This window comes from Manduca sexta, chromosome 28 (genome assembly GCF_014839805.1).
Source record: "Manduca sexta isolate Smith_Timp_Sample1 chromosome 28, JHU_Msex_v1.0, whole genome shotgun sequence".
NCBI classification, from domain to species: Eukaryota; Metazoa; Arthropoda; class Insecta; order Lepidoptera; family Sphingidae; genus Manduca; species Manduca sexta.
This window is the reverse complement of record NC_051142.1, coordinates 5618457-5641108: the sequence shown is the minus strand read 5'-3', so window position 1 is coordinate 5641108 and position 22652 is coordinate 5618457. Positions and strand designations below refer to the sequence as shown.

Genomic DNA, 22652 nt, shown 5'->3' with positions numbered 1-22652 from the left:
CAACGAAAATAACGAATATAATTATATCGTGTTTGCTTAGAATTAATGGTACCTAACTACAATTGAGCCAGCAGGAGTACCTTCAACCAATGCCATTGAACAAAGCGTGACTCAAATCACGTAGACGCTATATATTTTTTGTATCTTTTAAATATGCTAGCTTCGTTTAATATAGGTAACAACTTTAGTATTTTACCAGGCACTCAACATTTAAGCATAACATAAAATATACTATGCACGCGACGCTATAGGTTTACTTAATATATGCAATTAATATTTTATGTACGAAGTGTGGCATTTGCACATTTAACATTTTTATTACTATACTTATGTACCTACTTAGTATACTGGGTGTAGATCGAAAAAGTATAAACTTGGACAAACGTTGCACTATCTAAATAAAACAAAAACTATAACTGAGTATTTCATATGTTTTAATATTAATCAAAGTATGTATTTCAGCTTTGCCGTGGATTAGTTTTGCACATTATACATTTATATCAGCCGCTAACTACCAATGACGTCCTAAAAGAACCCAAAACAAATGAACTGTAAAGATAATGCATTGCATCACACGAGGAGCATTACTAGTTTATAATTAAACGAGTTACAGTCGAGAACGGACGCAGTCAGTAACCAGTCCGCTCGAACTTCCAAGCGACCGCGTGGGGGACATTGAGAGTGCAACTGGCTGCGCGTGCGCCGGCCCCACGTTGTTTACAAACAACACTCGGATTTATCTTATTGGAAACGCTGTATTTGAGGTAAGTTATTCTACTCATTGTTCTAAAAATATCTTAATTTACAGAAAGTAAGTACGTACAGTACTTTCTTTGTTTAATTAAAGTGCGCAGGTTTAATTGTTGCGTAAATAATGCGTAAATTTATTTGTTAAGTACATACTACTATGTTTTATTATGTTTTAAGTGGTGCATATAATTGCTTCCTAATGAGCTAAAATTACTTGTTATGATTTTTCCTGATGTTCGAGTAATATTAATTATTTTGTTTATTTTAAAATAATAGAGTCTGCATTTTTACTTTGTGATACATCAACTGGTACCTGCGTAACAAATTGTTACATGTATTTTAATCACATCAACCTTCGTGATACCAAGTTATTGACATCGCGTGCTCTCACCGACACACTAAAATATACATTGTAATACAAATAATTACATATTCACATTTCAATACAGAGTTGAATTACATATTGGGTCCTTAGTATAAACATTACGAAACATCTTTCTAATACAAAATAATTCTCAAATAATAGTTAGCCATATTCTTTCTCGTTGTTATCCATTATTTTGTTTAGTTTAAACTATATTCATATATAAAGTTGAAGAGCTTGTTTGTATGTTTGACTGCACTAGTCTCAGGAACTACTAAACCGATTTTTATCCCGTTATACGTTTTTTACGCGGGCGGAGCCGCAGGCATAAACAAGTCCAATATAATCCTTAAAAATATACAGTTTAAGTTGCTATCAAAGGTAGATAACAGGTAAACTTAAGACAGTTTGAGTCCAATGGTCTCCTCCAAGGTTAAGCCCTTTAGAGTACTTTTAATTTCAATAAATTGATAAGAAACCTCACTTTCGACACCACTGCTTTATCCAAAATAGGCCTCTTAAGCTTATTGACCATTTAAATTGATCAATCAATTTTCTGATTAAAAGTGATGACAAGTTTATCTTCAAACGTTCACCTGAGGAAGAAAGTAACGTAACAGTGTATCGGTAAGATTTGTTTGTAATAGGTAAATACTACTTCAATCAGAGAATGCAAGAGAGACACTCCGAAATAATAAGAATAGATATAGTATCTATCACGATGCGCAGGCGCAATGATATTCGAGTGTGGTACTACACCCACGCTAAAACCGTGTCACTAAATTAGGTGAACTTTATATGGACTCTACGCGTAGGTTTAAACTCGCAATAGATCTGGAAATCTTTCTTCTTATCTACGTTTAGATATAAAGATTCAGCAGCTGATGGTGCTGATGACTAGTCGAATAAGCCGTTGATATTTAGTAATTGTGATAATTACCTATAATCAGTAGCAAAACCGCCACCAGTTATTTAAAAGGCAAATATAAAAATGTAATTTAGACAGCGTAGTCATGGTTTGGTTAGGAGGATGCTCGACACAGTAGCGGCTTTCGGGAGAGGCGAACGCCCTCCCGCTTGCAAGAGACACAAGGAAAAAACTTCTTTGGCAATCGGGAAAAAAAGCCTTTGGTACCATGGGCCTCGCACTAGAGCCGCCAATAGTTATTCATTATACTTATTGTGTATGTCACTAAACAGCGGTTACTAAGTGATATTCGTAGTGGTTCGAATTAAAAAGTTATTTTGTGTTGGATAGCCCATTAATCGAGAAAGACTATAGGTCATATAACATCACGCTATGATCTTTTAGGAATGGGGCATCAATGAAAAGTGATGCAAAAATGGAGAAATTTTATTTCTTTTGAGAGCTTCCGTTGCTTGCGCTGCGTAAAGGCTTTTAATATCAGTCCTGTATTATATAATGCCCCACTGTTGGTCACGGGCCTCCTCTATTACTGAGAGGGATAACCAGAGGGTAAACGCTTAAAGCTACGCAATAATTATGTATAACGGAAGTGTTCCTCGTAAAAAGTTTTAAAAAATATATTATAAAACAAAGTCTCGAACCGCACCTGTATGTCTGAACGCGATAAACTCAAAAACTACCCAGCGGATTTCGATAAAATTTGGTATGGAGATAGTTTAAGACCCTGGATATGGCAAAGGCTACTTTTTATCCCGAAAAAAATTATCACGAAACTTAAATCTCGGAAAACTCTTGCACGTGGGCGAAGCCGCGAGCAAAGGTTATACAAACCCAGGATTTCCTATAAAACAGACACCATATTCTTGCGTAAAGAATTCGCAACTATTGAAATACGAAACTCCGTTTAACAATTTACGCATTTTAATGTACCTTAGTACGTTTTAATTCACAAATTGTTTATGCAAAGGCTTTTCGATAAAAGCATCGCGACAAAAAACGTTCCTTCCTTTACACCGGATTTTCGTTGTTTGTACATTACAATAAATATTTGTTTTCATACAAAGCATTACCGAAATGGTGGAATTTATAGGAATCATAACAAAGAGTTCTCAGTCCTTATTTGTTGCTATGAGTCCTTAGTTGTTACAATATTAGGTAACTGCCAACAAGGCTTAGTTTTTATGAATTTATTACATGTTATTCAACTGATTAAATTAGCTTATTATGAATAATAGTGAAAACCTGTTTTATACGCCGTTTAAAAAATTGTAAACACGTGTATTATAATACTCTGAGTACAATAATAAGCGTAAAATTTTTTAAAAGCATAATAATGAAAGGAATTAGGGACCTTCCAGAACAAACGGCCTTAAGAATTCGTTCCATAACATATAAGGCGGATAATTGCGGCCGGGAATATGCAAAGAATTATGAATAATTAAAAAAACAATTTTAGGTCTTTTTGAAAATGTTGAGCTACCTATATGTATGTATGTTATTAAATCGTCAATCTAATAGTGGTGGTTTCAAATTAATAATATGGTGTGTACTTTAGAAGAAGATGAACGGAATCAACTACTTTAGTGGCATTTTCATTATACGTTAATGAAACAATATCCACATTATAAAAACTTGAAACAACCAAAGTAAAAATAACACATTATAGGCATAATATTATGATGTTTAATCGTTTTCTTTATTTATTTTAAATTTCGAATAGATAGCTTCAAAAATATGGTTAGTGCGCAGTTTTGCACGGAGCACCGAGCTGCCTTAAATGTGCTTGGAATTCATAAATACCTACCTTGAATCAATGTTTATAAAATAAGTTATGCAACAATTAAACGCGGCCTACATAAGCTGCTACAATTTGCTGACTTGCATTCTAAGGTTTTGTTTAGTTTTATGTTCATTATATACATATATTCACGTAATTAATGAGAAAATATTAGTTATTATTCAAAAATAAAACCTGATTAAACATATTATGTATTTTTTCATTTCATAATTTCTCACTATTAACCGAGTTTCTTTAAAGCCTAATGACTGGAATTCAAACGCTATACTATATAACGTGAAAATCATAATATTTCTGACCATAATATCTCTAATCAATTAATAGCAATTAACGCTAATAACGTAAATAAAATAATTATATTGTATTACGTGAATTCGAGACTTAATTCGTTCAAGATAGTAATATAGTTCCATGTGCCCAATGTATGATGGCTGCCCGTCCCCCAAAAATAAAACGTGAGCACAAGTTTAAGATTATTTAATACATTAAGTATATTACTTATTAAAAAAAATACACAGCTTAAAATAGAAACTACACGCCTACGGAAATAAGACATTCCCTTTACAATATTAATAATGTCGATTCTTATTAAGGCCTTCTCCCAAGCAAAACGTCTTGAGCATTCATTACATACTTTTGTTGCGCGCGAGTTACGGGCGGAAAATGGAATAAAGAAAAGAGAGCGGGAATGTACAAAGGTTAGAATCAGTTCTTTAAAAAATACCTATTCTTAAAAGCTTTAAACTACCAAAACACCGTTAGTTTTGATTGAAAATTATAATGATGTGTTCTTTAGGATGAAATGTTCGAAATCGTCAATTTTAGTGACATCTGTATTAATAGATTAATGAAACAATATCCACCCTAAAAAAAATAAACGACCAAAGTAAATAAAAGACATTGTGGAAATATGATTTATGTTTTTTTCTACATCTATCATTATTTTCTAATAGACATCGGAAAATACTTCTGGCACGCTGTTTTGCTGGGGGAAGGCCTTAAAACAAAACTTGATAAACAACTTCTTAACCAATTTTACAATAACGTGACCAACCTTGGTCGAGAAACTTTTGATCCAGTACAACATATTTTATCACAAAGAAACTATTAGTTAGCCTAATAACCGTATCTTATAAAAACATTAGACCTTTATTGCCTTTATTGAATGTACAAAAAATTTATACTTAAAGGAAAATAAGCCTTACGGAAGTATTATATGAACTAAAAACTTGAACAAATTACTACAAATATTTCAATATTTGTGGTAGTTACTTATAGTGTATATTTTACGCTCGTTTTCATATAATTTGCACATAAGAAAAAAATAACCTAAATGAAATAAAGTATTAAACTCTATCAAGGACTTTATCAGCCGTGTGAACTGTTGTAACTTTTTATACATATATTAACATGTGTAATGTGTATAACAACTTTGTACCCTGTAAGCATTTTCGTGCACAGGAGTTAAGATTTGACATAATTAAATTCTCTATAAGTATGAAAAAAAGGCAGACGAACCTCAATAACATTCAAACTTTAAAAATGAATTGTGGTGGCATTTCGACCACTGGACGACCAACTTATAAACGAAAATTGAATTGACATTATCTTGTTTCACGTAGAAACCTAGAAACAAATATATATAAAACAATTTATAGAAATGAGACGCTTATTACTCTTACATTAAGTTGTTAAACAAATTATGCTCTATAACATTTTTATTATTCAACAAAAATCGGCTAATCATGGTAAAATTCATTACAATGTTATTTGTAGGATATACATTTATTTCTACTACATCATAATAATACATAATAAGCAGGTACAGTTTTTATATATTTTGACTTATATAATTCGAACGAATTTAAATCTATACAATACTAGCTTCCGCCCGCAGCTTCGCCCGCGTGGATTTCGGGTTTCAAAAATGGAGAAGGTGCTCAATTTGTCGGGATGTTTTTTTTTAATTAATGGTGGTATGCAGGTGGTCCGATTGTCCGGTCAGGGTCTGATGATGGGATCCTGGTGAAATCGAAGGAACTTTTAACCATTAAGGTTGCACACGAAATGACGGAAGCTTAAAAAATGGAGTAACTTCTCCCGTTTTCCCAACATTTTCCATCACTGCTATGCTCCTATTAATTGTAGCGTGATGAAAAGTATACTATAACCAGCTCAGGAGTATGAAAAATAATTGTACCAAGTTAAGTTAAAATCCGTCGAGTAGTTTTTGTTTCTATAACGGTTATACAGACAGACAGACAAAAATTTTACTAATTGCATTTTTGGCATCAGTATCGATCCCTAATCACCCCCAGTTATTTTTGGAAATATATTTCATGTACAGAATTGACCTCTCTACAGATTTATTATAAGTATAGATATGCAAAAGTAGCTCAAAAATTGTCCATAACGAAAACATGCATTTTAAAGTAAAACAAAAGGAATAATATCGTGAAGCCAACCAAATAACTAATGATATATTAAATTTTGTGACTGTTCAATTTAGTCGGGTCCGCGATATCACTTTTGTTGAGTTTCAGAACGCGACATTACATTATTATATTCTGTGCTCCAACGCACACTGCTTTGATGTTAGGAACACACCTACATTGCTTAGACAACAGTGAACTTTATGCAATAGCAATAAAGCTCAAATTGACTCTACGTATTAGTTAGAAAACGTTTGTATGGGAAATAGAAAAATGCTGTTTTGGGGATTTTCCCGGCAATTATTCGAATTTTTCTCACCTTTTAAACCTTCCCTAGACCTCCACGAATAATTCAAGACCAGGATAAGATAAATCCGTTCAGCCGTTCTCGAGTTTTAGCGAGACTAACGAACAGCAATTCATTTTTATATATATAGATTTAAAAATAATTCCAATAAATTATTACAAGCAGACTATGTAGTTTCCTAATAAGTAATTAACAACCTGTCTATGTACATATATAGAAATTCTTATGCAAACTATGTAGAGAAATGTGTTTATGTTAAAAATTGGTGCAAAAAATAAATTAAGATAAATTGTTTGCATGTGTTCTGTTTCCAGTACTTGCAGCCGAGACTAATTACACCAGCTATCAGAAACTCTAGTTTTACAATGTGGTCTGACAAGCATAGGGCATTGACCTATCCGTTATATTGATGCGGAAGAAAATACTTATTGAAGTCGGTGTAAGATAATTATAGTAGGAAAAGAAAGTTATGCGTGTTGTGTTGTGTTCATGCGTTGTTTTGAATTTAGTTCCGTTTCGATAGAACGTACTTTTTAGAGTCTGTTGTTATTGTTTAATAAATATATTTAGACTTATGTAGTATAAGTAAGTTAAGGTTTACAAAATACAATACAAACTGGTGAAAATGCGCCATATTTACTTATTTAATTACAACAATGACAAGCACCACAGACCTTCAAGAATTTTAGAAACACGCCTGAATATAAATTACAAAGTATTTCATAGGTTCTGCCCATCAATCACTTCTAAACATTAGAATAGATGTTAAGTCTCATAACGTACAGTAAAATGCTGTCTCATAAACAGCACTTGCTTACAGAATGCTTGCATACAACTGCTAGGTGATAGAAAAAAACCTGCCAAAACAATCATTAGAAACCGACTCAGTATAATAAATATAATAATATCAGCGCTGTATTATATAATGTCCCACTGTTGGGCACGGGCCTCCTCTACTACCTCTACTCTTCGCACACCCTCGAAAATTTCTATAAATTTCTCAGGTATGCAGGATTTACTCACGATATTTTCCTTCACCGTTAAAATAAGCGATAATTTACAAAGAATATACACATAACTTTTTTTTATAAAAGTCAGAGGTGTGTGCTCTTGGAATTTGAACCTGCGGACATTCGTCTCGGCAGACCAACTAGGCTATCGCCGCTTATATGTTATCATTAAAATAACTTTTCACAGTTTCTATCTTAATACAGTATGATTTCATAAAGCAGTAAGAACCGTCAATTCGATACTGATACAATGTAAGAGTGTAAATCAATAACTGTGCCTAATACGATCGATATCAGACAGCCCTCGATGTCGTCGCCTTACACGATAACCGCATTATTGCTTTCGGGTTACTAACCTTACAAATTCATACGCCTATTATCCATGAAATTTAAGTTATTTGAAAATCCTTGCCTTATGCTTTAATCGAAGTATGATATCGTCAAAATAATTTCAGCCTCGTATTATATATTGTCCCACTACTGGGTACGGGCCTCCTCTACTACTGACAGGGATTGAGTCTTTAGTCCACCACGCTGTCCTAGTGCGGATTATCATCAATAGTTTACTGTTTGTGTAGGTTTTTATTCTAACATAATTTAGCCATGGTTGGCATCCGGCAGGCGATAAACATAAAAACTGAGGTATAGTCCAGTCAGCAATTTGTTTGAAAAATCAAGCAGATCTATTGACTTCTCGCCTTTCGATACTCTTTTATGAGTTATTTATACATTGTCATCCAAATTTAGATTGTTTTTTTTTTTAATTATACTGACCATTCAGGAGTCTTGAGAGTTCTGATTATTTTAAGCTAATAAATTATAGCGACTACTACGCTGTATTCACGACACCTAATCGTGAATACAGCCAGTACAATCATATCAGCCTATAATAATTTGTTGAAGTTTTGCTTTCGTCGACGGATGGGAGAATAATTTTAGGTTGTAGCATGAGTGTCGCTAGCCGATGGCCCAGGGGGGGGGGGGGGCAAGTTGATATGGAGAATGAGAAAAGTATGTATTCTAGGTAAAGTCGAGAGCACATGTTACTAGAGCAGAGCGTAATTGAGCGTACGAAATATTAGGCATGGAATTGGTGAATTCATTCGAGTTTTAGAACCTCTAGAGGAGGCACCTGCCCTTCCCAGCCCTCTCTTGGCGACGCCCGTGGGTTGAAGTTAAGATGTCCTATATAAATCTGTTAATTACGGACCGTGACTCGTCTATGTAGGCACCAATTTAGTGTCTATTTTACGGATACAGGTTCGTAGTTTACAATCGTAGGTGTTTGCTTTCGTTTTGGCTTTTAGTATCCGACAAATAACTTGATGATCAATTTCCTATATTTCCATAGAAAAATATATAGTCGGATTTCTTAATAAGGAGATTCTTATAAACATCTATTTTATTGCCTTTAAATATCATGAAATAATTATAATACATATTAAGTTAAGCGTGTTTTTTTCCACGCACAAATATTTTTACTCATTTTCTTAAAACAAACAAACCGTCAGCTGTCACTTCTCTCAAGCAGGAAGCCAACCGAAATACAAGTAGATAATCTGATGGAAAGAACTCAACAGCCACCACAACCTACAGATGTCTACATAAGTAACATCAAAGCAAACGCGTAGGCGCGTTGCCAATATTTATAGCTATATTGTATTGGAGGTTACGAATGAAGCGGGCTTATTAACATTTTGATCCTCCAACAACAAGCCGTGCCACCACTCCAACCAAGTCGAACATAAATTATGAAATACAAGGTTTTGCCCAATCGAATCCCATGTGCACTTAATTGTGATGTAAAATTGCCAATAATAATATATCCAAGATATTCTTCCTGTGCGGCAAATGACATCAAAATCCACGCATTTAGAGCTTTACGCCTCCACCTCTAAAGCCGTATACACGTTGGCCCAGCATTGTCAATTGTCGGCCAATACCAACGTGTAGACAGCGTATTTGTCTTGCCCTCCCAACGCTCCGTGTTGATTATCTAGTTGGCCGAGTTAAGGCAATTGCCAACGTATGTAGAACTCATTTGACGTAGCTTGTTAAAAATCGCAGTAGTCCGCGATCACTTGTCTAATAAAAATGACATCGCAAAACGTGTACACAAAACTCGTCTATATAGGCTGCTTCCATTGGTTTTCTTCAAACTTGCCGAACGACTGGACGGCAACATTTGCCTTGTAAACGGTAGCACCTGGCACATTTAAACATCTTCACAAACTTTTACATTAATAATATCAATAGAAATACGATAAGCACATATGAAACTGACTATTCGAGCGACGTAAATGGAACAATACTCAATTACACAGGTTTATATCAATACTAAATTATACACGTCAACGTATGTTTAGAATATACCTTGCCGAATGAATTGTAGCTTTGTATTGAATGAGGGTTACAAATCTACAAGGGGCTTTATTGTTATCAGCGTTGACCCGAATACATGAAACTTGGAAATCTGCGACATTTGGAACAGACCGAAGACTCGGTCTTATTGTTTTAGTAGGTATTAACTAGCTTTTGCTCGCGGCTTCCCCCGCGTGAATGTATTTTCCGGGATAAAAGTCCGGCTATATATTTGCCCGGGATAGTAGCCTACAACCTTCCCAGGTTCTTCAACTATCTCCATACCAAATTTTGTTTTATTATACCACATTGCATGACACGTCCCGTTCCCGTGGGAACAGGATAAAAAGTATCCTATGTCCGTCTCCTGGTTCTAGGCTTCCTCCCTACCAATTTTCAGCCAAATCGGTTCAGCCGTTCTAGCGTTGTAAATAGTGTAACTAACACAACTTTCTTTTATATATATATATATATATATATATATATATATATATATATATAGATATTCACTTAAATGAAAAGCACTTGCTCTTGCTTATCATGTTGTAATGATTTATACACATACCTTCATAAACTATCGCAATAATATTTTTTTAGTTATTTATAAGAAAGAAGAATTGTATTAAATATTATTCCAATACCATTATCTAGTAAGGTATACCAGTTTTTTAACTATTAGTATTTTGTCACTTTCTTTCTTATGTCAAATTTATTTGCTAGACTAAGACACAAAACACTATTTAGGCTTTTGGAAAGTTCTATATTCTTTCGGTAAATTCCATACCCGAGTCCCAACTTAATATAGATAAATTATATTCGTTTGAAATTGCATAAAAAAAGAAAGGTTTAGTTAATTGTTATTAGGTACTGATTTAAAATATATTGCAGCTATGAGAATGATGGGATTAAAGAGCACTAAATCTTTTGGCAAGTACGGATAGATGAGGAAAAGATAGATTTAAATAGTATCATCTTCTTAACGAGTCCGTGAGATAAACTTGACTTTTACTTTGATTAAAAAATCTCAACTGATTCATTTACGGCAATTAAATTATACAATAATAACGTTTATTAATTTCAGTTATTGAAATAAATAAATAAATTTGACTGCCTCTGTAGCGTAGATGTAACGCGTACGCGTCACGAGTACCGTTCAGGTCCTGGGTTCGAATCCCGTGTCGTGACGAAAATAATTGTGACTAGGTTTTTACCCATCTGAAAAAATACTCAGTCGCAGCTCGGAGTGAAGAAGTAGGCGTGATACCCTCATGTCTCAGAAAACACGTAAAGCCGTTGGTTCTACGCCTGATCTCTGTCCGGTCATGTAGTATTACCGTCTCACCAGATTATAAGAGTGAACAAACTGAGAGTACCTGTGTATTGCGCACAAACTTGCGCTCTATAATATCTCCTGCGTACCTTGCTCATCTCCGTTGAATTTGGCCGCCGTGACCGAAATTCTGTTAGGACAGATTCATCTATAAATATAAATTATAATGAATTTTGACTAAGGGAATAAAATATTAAGTCTTATGAATATAAAAAGCAACAAATCTAAGAGGAAATCAAAGACCTTGTGGGAAGTTCATCGTTATTTTAAGTCACGTAATAAAATTTACTAATACGAAAGCGTAAGTTTGTAAAAAAAATTGAATGGACGTTTGTTAGAACTGAAGACAGATACTAAATACATTTGGGTGAAGGTTGGCTTGCAAATATACTAAATCATTGATTAACAATTAATGCGAATTAACTTTTTATGCCGAAAAGTGTATCATACGGTCGAAGTCGCGACTACGCGACTCTACTCGCGAGTAGAGCTGGTTTTTAATAGTTATATAAATATTAGTGTAGATAACAAAAAATTGTCTTTATGAAGTCACAGTTGACGTAACAAATAGTTACGTAATACATAAGTATATTAGTCTACATTTTGTAACATAGTTCGCTGGTCACGACAGTTACTTAATCCAAATACCGATAAGGGTCAATTTCTTTATTTTGTTTTAATACCTATATTTTTATATATATTTTATTCTAAAGACATGGCAATTCATAAAGTTTGCGTACTCTAATAATTATTTATTTAGATTAGGAGTAGATGAATATTTTATTGAGTCTAGTAACACTGAGCATATGTTTAACTCAGGCGTAGGAAAGCAATGATCTCTTTCACGAGAACTTACTGGATAGATATGAAACAGATTCTGAGAAAACCATAAACAAAAATATCCACAACGAAGGGAAAAATCTCCTTTATATGGCTATGGAAGCCACCAAATGACTAAACGCAAATCAGGTATTTAAATTTTTTGGCTGCTAAATAATATTAACTCTTTAGTTAAGCCCCCCGTTTATGTTGAAGTTGAAAAATTTCTATAGTTTTACTCTTACATAACTTTTTGCTGATAGCAGACGAGCTGATCGTTATATCACAAACAAATTCTAGACTCTGGACTAATGCCAAACAGAAAACCGAAATTTGCTGCCCGACCCAGAATTCCAACCCAGAAAGTCATAGCGGTGGTCGTAGGGCACACAACTACGCCACCAAAACAGTCAAACACAATTTATTAGTTTTCCTATTTTTGGAACAGACCACATTCCTACTGTACTGGTTACGTTAATTCGCTCACATTAGCGATGACCGCCTAATGTATCTAAACGAGATACAAATGGCCATTAGTTACTTGTAGGACGGAGATAAGATAACGATGGTAAGTTTATAAACTCACATCTGGTGATATGAGATATTAACGTAATTATGTCTTGGTGTGTTATTATGATTCGTAGTCGCATTCGTCATGTGCACAAAGGATTTGATTCATCAATAGAAAATATACTTAAAAGACACAATAATAAGGGTTAAGATCGTGCATAAGAAACGACCATAAATGATTTCAATGTGATACTTATTAGTTACTATTTGTTACTCTACCTATGTTTAAGAAATGTGCCGGAAAACTTGAGGGTTGTACTTTTCAAGATTAAGGAAAGGTGGGAGAGGGCAGAACGAAAATTTTATGTAGGTAATCTCAACTTAACACAAATTCAAAAGTATTTACTTGTGTTGAGTCTAAGGAGGGATTACCTGCCTACGCCCTTGGGTGATACATTTTTTGATTCCGCATTGGGTTTAACAGGGTCACTATCTTCATTATTCTGTTGCTATTACATTCCTAAAAAATGGGAGTGGCGCTGTCTTCTCAAAGGGAGGGGCGCTCGGTCACTTTACTACGCTACTAATGATGTAACACATTTGATAAACATTTCACATCACAAACACACTTATCACCGCGCATTCACTGTTTACTTCAAAACGAGTGCAAAATACACATATCAAGTACGTTTCCGTTTGTTGACAGCACGTGTGGAATATGAAAGTGTTTGCAAAAAAACTCGTCAAGTTATTCAGATATTTTTTTTCGTACAAACCAAATAAATCGCTAAAGGTACGAGTGTGTTTATATTTATTTACTTTATCGTCTGTGTATTAACATTTTGTGTCAAATCATGTAGCACATTGATTAGGGTTTGGATATGAGTTATTCAAAAGAGATAAAAATTATTGTATCATAAGTTTTTCACTTTTCCTCATTGTTTACATTTAGCTATTCAATAAATATAAATATTATCGTGTTTAGGAGTTCCATATCCGAGTCATCTTGAAGCTTATTTTGGATCTAACAATAATGTGTTGTACGAGTATTGAATCATTTAATATTATTATGGTTAAGGTGCAATCATTATAATTTAAATTAACATTGTTGAATCCAAAATGCATAATCTTCATCAATCACATCCTAATTGGGCATTGGTTTTATAATCATTTTTCAAAAAGTTTATGGAAAATATTACAGCTCTAAATTTGATATAATATAACAAGTGCTTTAATGTCTCATGGGTTGCGGTTCTGTATGTCTTGGGTAAAAGGGATGAATTTTGTTCATAAACTGATATTATTATAATTATCAATTAAAGCTGGTTGCACACCATAGACTAAGGAAGATTAGTTTAGCTTGACTCACACTCACAGCTGAGAAAACATATTTAGTACATATAATTTGCTGTCTACATATAAGTATAAACAATTACCTTAACAATGCATTCAAGATAAACCAACTACGCTTAGTTATTGATCAGCCACCGGCGTAAACGATGAAAATCAAGATGTTAAATAAATAATAACTCTATGGTCATGTCACGGATATCGCATATTTCAAAGCCGAAAACAATGTAAACTATTCTTTTTTAAGTTTTTTCGATCGATGTCGATTTACTAAATTAATATTTTATCAAAAACATCTATACGATAATCATTAATAGCTCAACGTTTTAGTTGTGCAAAACAATAATGATTCTCCAGAGATACCATGGAATAGTCCAAAAGGGTCAATGGTATTAAAATACTATATTCGGAAATCATCAAATAATTAAAAAGTAATATAAATATATTGCAATGTTTTTGCATTTGTTCACAATAGCTAGTTAAAGACCAAAAATAACTATTATACTTATTTTGCACCTATGTTATTCGGAACTGGCTATTGATGCCAGTCTAATAGTACCTATGTGAGATAAGAAGTCTAAATTTATATAATAGGTGTTAAATCTGATAACCTAAACATAATTTATATTAACAACCCAGTTAGCAAGACTTGGATAGCCCAGGTCAGCTTCCAGTCAAGGAATACGCAATATTCTTATCACATAAGATGTTTATCACTAATTATTTATTCGTTTTGAATGTCTAATCGCCCCTGACATTGCTAAAACCCAGGGACAGTGCAGCTACATCATATTTATACACTACATTGTCTTTTCTTTGGTTGTTTCAATTTCTTTATAATGTTGATATTGTTTTATTCATTTCACATGCCACTAAAATTGTTTTTGGATTGTTGATCCCCTGCTAAATTACACACCATTATAACAATTTGTAACCAATACTATTAGATAGACAATTTATTAAGGAATCTATTGGAGCTTTAAAATTTTCATAAAGACTTAAAATTGATTTTTAAAGCAATGATTCGTATATGTTTGCACATTCCCGTCCTTTATGTATGAAACGAATGCTCAACATAATTTGTTCGGGTCGAACTGCTTACCGCTTATTAATATAAAAACCTGGACAAAATTCCTAGACACGGTGGCGCTGCATTGTCGCGTCGCTAATATACAATATTTATGTATCGATGTTTAAAAGGCAATCATATCTAAGCGACAAATATACCGAAAATGAATTATATAAATATTTAGAATCGCCATATTTTTCTGCGTCATTTGATCTAGGTTTTATAGTTCTAGGGCAATTTTAATATCATTAGACTATATCTTTATAAAATAAAGAAGTTTAATTCGTATGAATTTTCATATTAATATCAAAACTTTAAAGCACTCTACTCAAAAATTTATTGGTTGTCGCTTAGATATGATTGCTTTTCAAATGTCGGTATGAAGACTACTTCCAAACAAACTACCGAGTGGGAATTACCAATCCACAGCTGCATAAATTTTTCTCTAAAATAACCTATAATTTTATTCAGTTTTGTTACAACTGTATTTATAACGACACGACTACGTGGCGCTTAAATGTAGAGACAAGAATTATTTTGACACTATACTGACTTAAAAATATATATTTAAGGGATCAAGAACACATGTGGTTCACCTCGGATACTGATAGGTAGTTAAACAAGTACTTTAGACGATTGGCGACCTCCAAAACGGAGTAGATGCTGTCCAAAAATTTAAACATTTGCTTCTTCATTTATAACAATGTTTATGTGACCCATAAATGGCACACAATCTCGTATAATTAAATAATGCAATGATTTTTGTCTACCATCTATATTTATTTACTTAAGTAATGATTTGTTTAGTAAACGGAATAATTTTATTATTTGTCGCAGGTGCCGGAACAAGCATCATCAAAAATGTCTGCTATAATTATGGATGCATTAGATTTGGAGAGGGAGTATACGCCCACCATTTGGTCGGACCGGTTTTCTACTTCCAAAGAGGTTTTGAACCATCATCTCCATTTTGCTTCCACAGGTTAGTTTGCTGTCATTCTCCCTAATGCATAAATACAATACGATAAGTACGATACTATATTGAATGTGCCTATATATTAAAATTCCTTTAAATGCAATTAGAAGAATGAGCCGTTAACATAAGTCTGGTGAAACAATATAAATACGTGTATTATGCCTTATCAACTTTAACTTCATTTACTTTACGTATAATTTTGACATATTTTTTTTACTAATCCTCTTCATCTTGTTTATTATATGCCTCACATGCTAAATTTTGCCTCCTTTTATAGTATTGGCAATATCTTAGTTATTTACCTATTTTTATTTCATACTCGTATAAACTGTCGTGGTGTAAGCATTTTGCGCTATTTATACACAAAAATATACCACAAAAAATATTTGCTGAGTATACGAGGGTTTGATCCGCTAATACGCGCAAACACTCATCGCCACAATGATACAGTAAACAAGATTATTCTTAATACTTTCAGAGAGTGAAATAGCGACAAATAACATTCCACATAAATTGGAGATAGAGTACGGATCAACGCCCGGACAGAAGCTGGACATATTAGGGATCGACCTGGCCAACGGTAAGCTTTGACCCCACTGTTTGAATGAATGTAATTTGAATAGGTTTTATAATAGTAAGTAAAGATAAAATGCCAATGAATTTAATTTTGACTATTTTAACTCCAACGTAAACGGATTTCATAGATATATTTTATCATGAAAAATATTAAAATCATCGGTACTTATAAGATAATATTTGTATACGATAATCATTCCAACTGGATAGGTACCTCGTTCAAAAAGCCAATAAAATATCGAACCTTTTGAAATAAAAAGTACTCTTCTTCGGATATAATATTGACTGCCTTAAAAAAATTATAAATGCCTGTCAAAAATGGTACCAATTTTGCTAAGACAAAAATATATTAAAGATATCAAAAACATTTTGTCTAAAATGTAAGATACTTATTAAGATGATAAAAAACAGTATTTGGCATTTATAATATTTTCTAAGAGCCACTTAAAATTCACTTACACTATGCAATACCATTTGGCCGCAATGAGAAAACACTTAAGCTTTCAAATCAAATATTTCAACTCAGCTCTAGAAAAATATAAATATATCTTCTTTTATAAATATCAGTGGTAGTTATTACTAAAATGTTTCTTAATTCTATGTAAATATTAAATAGGCAGGTTGTATAGATAAAATTCAATACTAGGTATATTATTATTACGATGTATGGATTTCAAATGAATGCTGTTTATTCCAACAATATAACCTATATAGTTTTATTCCAATGCGATTACTTAAAATTATAAAGTATTCTTCTATACCTCAATGCAGGTAGATATATAAAATAAAACGATTTAATCATCTTGTACCGTATAAAAAAAATTCGCGATATGTTCAGTGCAAACATGTGGAATCGAAATGTAGGTCGACACGGCAGCATTGATCGTATTTACACTTCCTGAAGATAAATGTTTGAATTTCACACCGGAATAATTTGCCATCGCTTTTGCGTAAGTAGCTATAGTTGTATAAAACACTTCTATATTTGATGATATCCGTCCTCCTTATATGCGTATGTAAACATGATTTGTAGAAGCTGTGTATACAAAATAAGTAGATATATAATATGATTAAATTTGTTTTGTTAACTATGTTTTTAAGTAATTAGGACTATACGGAATATTTACTTTTACATTGTAAAGTATATCATCAATTCACTATTAACGTAAATGTTTAGGTCATTAGTAAAAATGTGATGTTAGTGGAATTCAATACAGAAACACATGATGCATTTTTTTTTAAAAAAGGCTATAGATTGTGGACACACAAATATAAAAAATAATTAAAGTAGACATAGTAGATCTAATTGTAATATATTATACTTTATAGTATAATTGGTATCCTGCACCCTAGTGGGTGTCTTGCATGCATATCGCATTTCAAATAGTAATCAATACTTGCTGAGACGCCGTTAGTTTCACTGGACCATAACCATTGCTTTTACGTTAACTGCTCTACTTACTTCTTACATAACATTGTTTACTACACTCCGGTATAATAAATCAAGAAAAGAATAAAAGAAATAATATTAATCTATAAATCTGACTATGAAAAACGTCTTCACATAAAACAGCTGGTTTTATTTTTCCAAATTGGTTTTCGTCCGGCTCTTCGTCTTTCAATATAGGAAAAACAAAAAGTTTCTATCACACAGATTAAAAAATATATTTGTTTTATTAAACTGCACGTTTTTCTCTCCTCAGACTCTCCAATCCTCGTGTTTATTCACGGTGGCTACTGGCAGGAACTATCCCGCGAGATATCCCGGTATCCTGCGCAGTCACTTCACCGTTCCAGGATAAAGACGATCGTCGTTGGCTTCGACCCGTGTCCAACAGCAACCATTGCTGAAATCATCAATCAGATTCACAACGCTGCCAAATTTATCTTCGAGTATGCTGAGAAGATGGGATCCAGGTAAAACTTATTTTTTTACGTAGACTCTCGTAATTATTTTTTTGGGTAATTTACCAAGAGATCTTTTATAATAAGATACTGACGACTTCTTAACATTGCAACTCCAAAGGCTCTGTAGAGGAGCTCTGTAGAGGGCTAGGGAAGAAAACATTGGAGAATATCTGCAAATCTCTTTAAGGCCCGATATGTAATGCCTTTCAGAAAGTATAGCCGAAGTCGTCGTATCGTTGATATTCTCACAATTAAACGAGCATAGACAAATAGAACGACATTACCTGCCTATGAGGATCATAAATAAACATTAGGGCGCCCTACATCAATTCAAATTAATCTGTCTTGCTGTACATATTACACGGGGTTTTAAGTGTTTTTCTCGAAAAATAAATACAGAAAGAACTATAACAATCGATACACAAATTAAACTCATCATTCAAGACAACAATAAACTATCCCAAGGCAAACATCTAGGCGACAGCGGTGCTTACGTGTCTAGTATTGTAATGTTAAAGCATTACAATATTAAGTATTCATTTATTTCCAATAGACACTTAATATTGTAGTTCCAACTGTTTGGCAAAAACTTTCGAAGATACTGGTGCATAGTGGGGTGTTCGGTCGCCAATGTCTCTGTGGCTACGCAGCGGCAAGATCCTAAAATTTTGTTTACAAAATAATATAACTCCACTATAATAGTCTTTCGAGATCCAGTATGTAATAAAAAAATAAAATGAAATTAAAAATGGGTATAGACTTTCTTGTTGATGTCAAAAAACGTTTTTAACAAAAACTTTTAAATACCATTTAAAATATGTTTAAAATTAAACAGTAACCTACATGCTTCTTAAAAACCCTTCGTCTTATTTTAAAACCCTGCTAAAAACTCATTATGTATTAAAATAAAAATAAATAAATTACCTCACAAATTCTTTCTTCATTCATTCTAGACAAGCGTAAAGAAATTTATTAAATTACACTTGAGCAACATCCCTCTAAATTGAACAACAATACCCTGAAATTCGACACATCGAAACATAATTATAGAAATCCAATAGACTCTGGGATAATCCTAAATATTACGTACCGTTTTACTGTAAAAATGTTTTGCTTTCCAGGGGCGTATATTTCGCAGGCCATTGTGCTGGTGCGTATTTGGTTGCGAAGTTGTTCGCTAACGCCGACTTTCTTGACAACACCCCGGGCTCCCACCGGCTTCAAGGAGCGTTCTTAATCAGCGGGCTGTACGATTTACGGGAACTCGTACATACGTCATACAACAAAGTTCTGCAACTGCCGTACGAATGGAGTGTACCGTTGTCGCCACAATTTGACTGCTTTACTCACCTTCAAGCAAGAAAACTGCGTCTTTACATTCTAGCTGCGCAGAAAGATAGCTCGACCTTCAAAAAACAATCGAGGGAGTTTTACGAGCTGCTTCAGAACACGTGTCTAATACAGAACATGTATTTGGAGATTAAGGACAACATGGATCATTTCGAAATCGTCGAATGTTTTACGAAAGATGGTAACTACATGAGGAATTTACTCTTACACGATATTCGTAAGCATTTATAAATTTCATGTGTTCATTATTTTTAAGACTGCGTGACCGCCGCTGTTATATTCTTAAAGTATTCATATATTATATTCGTGAGTGATGTCGCAGTGATAGATTTATCGAACGTTGTAAAAATTTATGGATATTGAAATATGGTAGTTTCGCTAGATGTATAATTTTTACGATTGATTTTCAATAAAAAAGTATGTATATTATGTATCCAAAGAAAAATAAGCTAGCGTGGAATAAAATGTTTGTAAGAGGTTAGATACTCTTAGACTTTAGGCATCAAATAAAACTCTTATCTGATAAGATAGACATTGTTAAGCTGATTGTTTATGACTATGTGCTGATATTCTTTAAATGACGATAAAGTTATGGATACATACATTAATTACATAATATAGCCGCAATTGTTACATTTAGAGGATATTAAGAGTAAGTTTGTTCATTAATAACTCGCCTTTTTAACCTAGGTAGGTATTAATGTTCGCAGTGCTAAAATTATTGTCGAAATAGGTTTTGAAAAATGTGGTTTGACCCAAAAAAGGATTTTGTATTTGTAACAACTCAAGGGTTATCATTAAATGATGCAAAAGCAAAAGTTATTGAATTGCATTGTGCATCTCATGTCTATAAAACATTATTATGTGAAAATTCAAAGTTCCTTCATCTACACAGGCGGACAGTTCTGAAAACTCTTGTGGTACCGTATTATTTTATATGAAGTGGTTTACAAAGTACTAGTAGATAAAAAGGTATGCGGTAGCATTAGGTATCAGTTCCTGCAAGCCCACGATGATACGACTACTCGAATTTTGAGCAGTTGTTTCATTGTATGTGACCAAAATTTTGAGTCTTCCTTTTTCGTAGTATACGTTTGTAAGATTGTTGTCTGGAAAAGTTCCTCATAGGGCCGCTGCATTTAACTACATTTAATCATATTATTGTAAAGACCACAAAATAATGTAAATTTAAAAAAGCATTCATTTTTTGTAAATACATATAGATAAGTATTTTATAAATTTTATTAATAAATTTAAACATGCACATTGTGTAACAACGATTTGAATAAGAATGTAAATATACACTTAAACATGTTTAAAAACGGTCTTTTATTAAAATTCACTTCAATACGTGAAACGCCGGGACCTAATAAGTGTGCTTTATGAGGGCGACTTTTAAATTTACGTCTCACGGAAAATTACTTCGGTCCCAATTCAAGAGATTTACGGGCCGCGGTCTCTGTTTAACGCTCAAATTAATTCCTTTAACTCGTTTGTTTCCTTTGTTCTTAAGTTTAATTGAACCGATTCAAAGAATGGCGATGGGGGCCGAGTTCTATAATTATATCACTTTTTAAGCCTATATTAAAATGAAATTATTTGAATGCCATTTTAGGGTGTTTAATGGATTAATATCATACGAATATTCACGGTATTCTGAAACACATTAGAAGTACTGTACAGGTAAAGTACAACACGTCTATAACTCATATTGTTTTATTTTTGAAACGTAAATAAGAAAAATTTTGCCAGGCAAGAGAACCAAATAAAATTTAGCGCACTATTACATTCATGGCGTAAGATAATACCAATTAGTTTACTATAATATTAGTGCCACACTAATCTGCCAGCTTGATAGTTATATTATAGAAACAACGTATGCAGAAAATAAAATATTTGCCAGTCCGTTGAAATATTATTTGCCTTATAAATTAGTACTCAAACATTGCCCGAATTAAAATGACAAATTAAGTATGAAAACATCACGAAAGTGCCGAAATTTCAATAAAGAATACAAATATTTGCTAAAACCAAGCTCGTGTTTCGAAGCTTAAAAGTAAATTGCTTATTTTCGTACGAGTAATCTCTTAGAAAATTATTTTCATCTCATGAAGATTCCAAACCGTGTCCCACCATGAAAGGTAAACTCATTTATCAATTTATTCTCTTTATCTTAGCACTTCCTATATAACAATCTCTATGTGACATTTGCTTTTTGTAGAGTAAAATGTGTGAAAATAAAGTGCCTTGTATTTTTATTGGTTGCAATCCTGTTTAATATCTTTTTTTTAGTTATGAAGTATTTGTAACTCTAAATAAATAATAAAATTGTATGGTAATACCACTAAAAATATCAAATTTGATATCCACGGAATAGTTTTACCATTAATAAAAGAAATAGTTATTAATTATAAATAATGATTATTTTCTAACCCATCTAATTAATAGCCGGGTAAATAATGATGGTAGGATGTTGAAACATAAATTATTAACACCAAAAACAAATTTATAATTACGTATTTTAAATGCATCAATTAGTTATATTACTAGAGTTGGTTCAAACATTAATTAAAGTGCAGTTGCTCAACACCGCCCGCGGGTAGCGCCGTAACGGTAATTATTCAAAATGTTTTGTACATTACAATTGACATGAATCATTTTTGTTTACGCCTATTGTAGATGAACATAAATAAATTTGCTTTACATTTTACTAAAATACCACGCGTGACCATAAATATGCGCCTGCTGCAAAACATTCCGCAAAGCTTCGGCCCTACAAAAGTGAATGATTCTGTACCGATTTTTTGAGAGAAA

At 33.0% G+C, this 22652-nt stretch overlaps 1 protein-coding gene across 3 annotated transcripts; it reads left to right on the top strand.

Annotated features, from left to right (window-relative positions):
- The first annotated feature begins 575 nt into the window (after positions 1 to 575).
- On the top strand, positions 576 to 21160 carry LOC115451429 (kynurenine formamidase-like). Of its 3 annotated transcripts, none has more exons than XM_037444278.1 (6): positions 603 to 764; positions 13316 to 13402; positions 15866 to 16010; positions 16483 to 16584; positions 18284 to 18497; positions 19610 to 21160. In XM_037444278.1, the coding sequence occupies exons 2-6, from the start codon at positions 13328 to 13330 to the stop codon at positions 20067 to 20069; spliced, it is 996 nt and encodes a 331-aa protein (XP_037300175.1). In that variant the 5' UTR covers positions 603 to 764; positions 13316 to 13327; the 3' UTR covers positions 20070 to 21160. The 3 variants fall into 3 exon arrangements, with proteins under 3 accessions (XP_030035605.1, XP_037300175.1, XP_037300174.1); XM_037444277.1 differs by lacking the exon at positions 603 to 764 and adding an exon at positions 12650 to 12667; XM_030179745.2 differs by lacking the exon at positions 13316 to 13402 and having other exon boundaries at positions 576 to 764.
- Positions 21161 to 22652: the final 1492 nt, after the last annotated feature.